Source organism: Leucoraja erinacea, chromosome 38 (assembly GCF_028641065.1).
Source record: "Leucoraja erinacea ecotype New England chromosome 38, Leri_hhj_1, whole genome shotgun sequence".
In the NCBI taxonomy this organism is placed as follows: domain Eukaryota; kingdom Metazoa; phylum Chordata; class Chondrichthyes; order Rajiformes; family Rajidae; genus Leucoraja; species Leucoraja erinaceus.
The window spans coordinates 8,506,409-8,512,331 of NC_073414.1; the positions used below are offsets into that span (position 1 = coordinate 8,506,409).

The 5,923-nt window shown below is 47.3% G+C and overlaps 1 protein-coding gene and 1 long non-coding RNA gene across 3 annotated transcripts in view; one reads left to right on the plus strand and one right to left on the minus strand.

The window, feature by feature from the left end:
• Nucleotides 1–3,484, plus strand: part of LOC129714256 (cyclin-dependent kinase-like 1) — a 30,196-nt gene extending 26,712 nt beyond the window's left edge. The window contains exons 8-9 of one of the 2 annotated variants that reach the window (XM_055663804.1): nucleotides 58–201; nucleotides 1,428–3,483. In XM_055663804.1, coding sequence (XP_055519779.1) covers nucleotides 58–201; nucleotides 1,428–1,529 — 246 coding nt within the window. In that variant the 3' untranslated portion in view covers nucleotides 1,530–3,483. Of the gene's footprint in view, nucleotides 1–57; nucleotides 202–1,427 lie in introns of both variants that reach the window. The other variant, XM_055663805.1, reaches the window with a different exon arrangement.
• LOC129714259 (uncharacterized) overlaps nucleotides 1–3,548 on the minus strand; it is a 110,859-nt gene extending 107,311 nt beyond the window's left edge. Inside the window, exon 1 of the long non-coding RNA XR_008726328.1 lies at nucleotides 3,512–3,548. This is a non-coding gene — a long non-coding RNA (uncharacterized LOC129714259). The remainder of the gene's footprint in view (nucleotides 1–3,511) is intronic.
• Nucleotides 3,549–5,923: the final 2,375 nt, after the last annotated feature.

Here is a 5,923-nt window from a genome sequence, read left to right on the forward strand (position 1 = left end):
ATATAACATTGCCCAGATGCCCGGTGTGAATGTCTGACCCTCTGCCGCTTGCCCCAGGCCTGCGTGATGATGGACCCGGCAGAGCGGCTGAGCTGCGAGCAGTTGCTGCGGCACCCACACTTCGACAGCTGCCGGGGGGAGATGGAGGGCCGGAGGGAAGCGGAGAGGATGAGGAGGATGCAACGCAGACGCCCTCCAGGGGTAAGACCATGGTCGCTTCCTTCCACAGAGGAGTTCCACCAGTCACTGCTCACACATCCACCAGCATGGTGAACAACTGATCTAAGACATCAACCTTTGCAGTAATTTATCAAGATTATTCCAATATTGCAGGTTTCCTTGAACAGGTAGCACCCTGATTAATCTGTGAGGAAAGGAACTGCAGATGCTGGCTTATACCAAAGTGCTGGAGTAACAGTAGAGTTGCTGCCTCACAGCACCTGAGACCCGGGTTCGATCCTGACCACGGTGCTGTCTGTACGAAGTTTGTACATCCTCCCTGTGACCTGCATAGGTTTTCTCTGGTTGCTGCCCACACTTCAAAAATGTAAATGTTTGTAGGTTGATTGGCTTTGGTAAAATTGTAAATTGTCCCGAGTATGTGTAGGATAGTGTTAATGTGTGAGGATCGCTGTTCGGCGCGGACCCTGTGGGCCGAAGGGCCTGTTTCTGCGCTGTATCTCTAAACTAAACTAAAAACTGAGCGGGTCAGGCAGCATCTGTGGAGAAAAAGTTTAGGCAATGTTTTGGTCAGGACCCTTCTTCAGACTCAAATCTGAGTTACTCCAGCACTTTGTACCTTCCCTGGTTAATCTGCAGCCTAGCAAATCTAGCATTTTGTGCCAATCTCCAATCAGTAAAGGCAAGCAGAGCATACTCCAATCAATCAATCCCCAATCAATAATAATCAATAATCAATCTCAAATCAGTAAAGCAGAGCATACTCCAAACAATCAATCGCCAATCAGTGATAATCAATAATCAATCAATAATCACTCTAATCAATAATTAATCTCCAATCAGTAAAGGCAAGCAGAGCACAATTCAATCAATCAATCGCCAATCAGTAATAATCAATAATCGATCTCCAATCAATAATAATCAATAATTAATCTCCAATCTATAAAGGCAAGCAGAACATACACCAATAAATCTCCAATAATAATCAGTAATCAATCAATAATTATCAATAATCAATTAATAATCAATCTCCAATCAATAATAATTAATCTCCAATCAATAATAATCAATAACCAATCTCCAATTAATAATAATCAATAATCAATCAATAATAATCAATAATCAATCTCCAATCAATAATAATCAATAATCAATCTCCAATCAATAAAGGCAAGCAGAGCATGCTGTTCTGCCACTTTACCACCGGTGAATGTTGTGCCATAACTTGTTCCCTTCTGCCCACACAGCCGCAGTACCTGCCGCAGCTAACGTGCAGCAACATCCTGCCGGCGCCGGAGAATAAGAAGCACCACCGGCAGAAGTACGACCACCACCTGCCCAACATCTGACTATATGGCAGCAAAAACCAGCCAGCCCAGCCAAACACCTATCTGTACAACCACACCTTCCCCAGCAAGTGGAAATCCTGACATCACCTTCCAAGCCCATTCTGCGTTTGGGGACTTGGTCACTAATTTTGTGCGGGGGTGAGTGTTGAAGCATGTCGGCTAGAGACCAATGCGGACGTTCTGATAGCAGCTGAACAAACAGGAGGCGTCTGGCAACAACCGTACCTAACACACTCTGAAGAAGGGTCCCAACCCGAAACGTCACGACCATTTCCCTCCATAGATGCTGCCTGACTTACTGTTCCTCCAGCACTTTGTGTTTTGCTCAAGATAGCAACATCTGCAGTTGCTTATGCCTCCTAACACACTCTCAGATGGACTTCACAACTGGGAAGGCACAGTCCAGGCCACTGGACAATAGACTAATTATTAGTCAGTCTGAAAAAGGGTCCCTACCTTAAACGTCATCTGTCCATTTCCCTCCAGATGTTGCCCGAACCACTGAGATCCTCCAGCACTTTGTTTTTATACATTATTGGCCAGACCAATTTATTAGTTTTGTTTAGTTTAGAGATACAGCGCGGAAGCAGTTCCTTCCAGCCCCCAGATTCCGCGCCGACCAGCGATGCCCCGCACATCAACACCATCCTACACACACTAGGGACAATTTACACTTATACCAAGCCAATGAACCTACATTGAAGCACGTCTTTGGAGTGTGGGAGAAAACCGAAGATCTCGGAGAAAACCCACGCAGGTCACAGGGAGAACGTACAAACTCCGTGCAGACGGCACCTGTGGTCGGGATCAAACCCGGGTCTCTGGCGCTGCGAGCCTTGTAAGGCAGCAACTCTACTGCTGCGCCACAGTGGCCACCTCAATTGTATAGGCCATTTTTTCAACAGGCTTTGATTTTGCAACTCCTGTTTGTAGGCCAGTAGATTATGTGTGTCAGTTTTCCTAATCAGTTGGCATTCAATCTCCTCTCAATATGACAATGAAGGGAACACTTCAGAAACTGCTTCCACAGCACCATCTGGTGGCTAGTGTTTACTTATGCTCAATGACTCAATGTGAATAGATTCAAGATTCAAGAGAGTTTATTGCCATGTACCCCAGATAGGACAATGAAATTCTTGCTTTACTTCAGAACATTGTTGTATGTATTTGGGGTGTGAGAGGAAACCGATGATCATAAGAGATTGGAGCAGAATTAGGCCATTCAGCCCATTATGCCTGCTCTGCCATTCAATGATTGCTGATCTGTCCCTCCTAACCCCATTCTCCTGCCTTCTTCCCATAACCTTTAACCTGAAGATCTCGGAGAAAACCCATGCGTGCACAAACTCTGTGCAGACTGCACCCGTGGTCAGGATCGAACCCGGGTCTCTGGCGCTGTAAGGCAGCAACTCTACCGCTGCGCCACAGTGCTGCCCAAAGCTAGGAGGAATTAAATATCTAGCACGGTGGGATGAAATTTTTGGAGAGTTGTGTGCATGACACACATGGTGGAGAGAGTGGTGATCTGGCAAGCAGGTGGGAACGGTGTTCCCTTCAGCCTGAGACGGGTGAGGTGCCTTTGGGAACAGTGGATTTGCAACAATGATGGAAGGAATGTCTGCGATCCCTGTTGGACTTGAAGCAAAGAGAGACCTTCACCAACAAACCCGACTCCTTGAGGGAGCAGCCCATACCACATCTGAACAGTAACATAACAGCCCGAGCAAGCTGGAGCTACTGGGTGGTGAATGAGAAGGTGGGAGTGGAGGGGGGAATAGGGAGAAGGCTGTTCATGCCATCTTGGCTTCTTACATTGAGCAATGTCCTGACCAGTTCTGGACAATATAGTCACTGAGCAAATCCTGAGCCCAGTCTCATATGCAAGAGAAGAAATGGATGTTTGTGTTAATCAAATTAAATTATGTGTTGTGTAAAAACGTGTCTCTGCTGTGTTTTGATTATTGGATTTGATCAAAAAATACCCTGGGGTGGGAGATTGCAACCTTCACGTGGTCCACCCCAGTTTTGACGAATGCAATCAACCTGGTGTGCACAAACAGATGGTCAAATAGAACAAGTTGTCTTACAACTTGAGGCTGTGCACGCCATACGCAAGAAGAAGAAGAAGATAAAGTACCCTGCACAGATTGTGGCAAAAACAAGCGTGAAAACCCTGAACCCCTGCCACCTTCCACTCCAGTTTGTGCTAAGGATTGCACCCAAAAATTAGGAAGGACATTCTTGCTATTGAGGGAGTGCAGCGTAGGTTCACCAAGTTAATTCCTGGGATGGCGGGACTGACATATGATGAAAGAATGGGCCAACTGGGCTTGTATTTACCGGAATTTAGAAGGATGAGGGAATCTTATAGAAACATATACAATTCTTAAGGGATTGGACAGGCTAGGTGCAGGAAAAAAAATTCCGATGTTAGGGGAGTCCAGAACCAGGGTTCATAGTTTAAGAATAAGAGGTAGGCTATATAGGACAGAGATGAGGAAAAACGTTTTCTTCGGAAGATGGGTCTCGAACTGAAACGTTATCTATTCCTTCTCTCCAGATATGCTGCCTGTCCCGCTGAGTTACTCCAGCATTTTGTATCTACCTTTGATTTAAACCAGCATCTGCAGTTCTTTCCTACATATGATTATGATCGAGCAGTCAACACTATACAGATACAAAACCAGCAGGATGCTCCTCAGCTTCTTCCCGCAGGCTATAAGAATGATAAACGGACTTTACCCCCTGCCAAAGTATCGCGCACCAACCTGGACACTGGACAATGTGCCGCTGCCGATCGGAACGCCTGTTGATGTTTAGTAGAGTGTTAATTTGTTCATGATATATGTATTTTTATTTCTATTTATTTTTTAATGCACACTGAATGGACACTGGTTGAGCAACGTTTTTTTGTTTCCTCTGGGTATGTGAATACTCAGGAAATTACAATAAAGATATACAATACAATACATGATTCTGGGAAAAACTTGAATAACGTTTAGTGCAGGATAAAACCAGTAAAGTCCGACCAAAGATAGTCCGAGGGTCTCCGTCGAAGATCCATTCAATGGTGGGGAGGTCAGTACCTGTAATGGACCAGGCAATGTCCATAATTCTCTACAGTAATCTCCTTCAAACATGAGCATTTGAATTCCTGACCCAAGCAACTAGGCTGTGTGCCCTCTACTGTACATCTGTGGAAGTTCAATAGTGTGTCAAGCCAAATCTCCCAGAGTTGTGAATCTACAATACAATATGGTTTTATTCGTCACATTGCACATAAAGTGCAAGTAAAATGAATTTGCCAGCAGCGGCACAATGAGAAAGAACACACAAAAACACAATAAAAATTTAACACAAACATCCACCACAGCATTCATCGCTGTGGTGGATGGCACAAAAAATGGCCAGTTCTCCTCCATTCTCCCCCGTGGTCAGGACCTCAACCCTCCGCAGTCTCCGCTGCGGGCGTCCAGATGAATGAAAGTCAAGGTAAGTCCTGAATCGGAATTCCTGTGGAATTCTCTGCCACAGAAGGCAGTGGAGGCCAATTTGCTGAATGTTTTCAAGAGAGAGTTAGATTTAGCTCTTAGGGCTAACGGAATCAAGGGAGTCCAGAAGCAGGGGCCAGAGTTTAAGAATAAGGGGTAAGCCATTGAGTGGCTGGAGTTAGCGCTGCTTCTCCGCACTGGCTGTGGGCCTGGGGGCGCCGCTCCCATCTGACTCCCGACGTCTCTGGCCGCCCCCGGACGGGGGGAGGGGCATTTGGGGGGGGGGGATGGGGATGGTCCAGTGACAGTTCGGCAGCGATTGCGGCGTCGGAGACTCGTGATCGATCCTGGCTGCGGATGAGGCGCAGGTCTGTGCACGGCTGCTGAGAGTTTTTAATCGCTCGTGACCATTGACAAATCCCATGATTCCTTGCCTTTTTCGGAATACCAAACTCGCTTCTGTCAGATGGATCTCGACGCTGCCGGAGGCCCAGCTACGCGCATGCGCATTAATAGATGCCCATGTTCGAATAGGGCGCATGCTCGTTAACGACTGCCCAGGTGATATAGAGTGCGCATGCTCATTAATAGCTCCTCAAGCGCGAAGAGTGCGCATGCTCCATTAACAGCAGCTCAAGTACAAATAGTGCGCATGCTCGTCTCCTATCGATCGGGTGGAGCGTGCATTGACTCTCAGGTACGGCTGGTGCGCATGCTCCTTCACGGCCGCCCAAGTGCAGGGAGCGAGCGCGCATGCTCCTTCACGGCCGCTCAAGTGCAGGGAGTGCGCATGCTCCTTCACGGCCGCCCAAGTGCAGGGAGCGAGCGCGCATGCTCCTTCACGGCCGCCCAAGTGCAGGGAGCGAGCGCGCATGCTCCTTCACGGCCGCCCAAGTGCAGGGA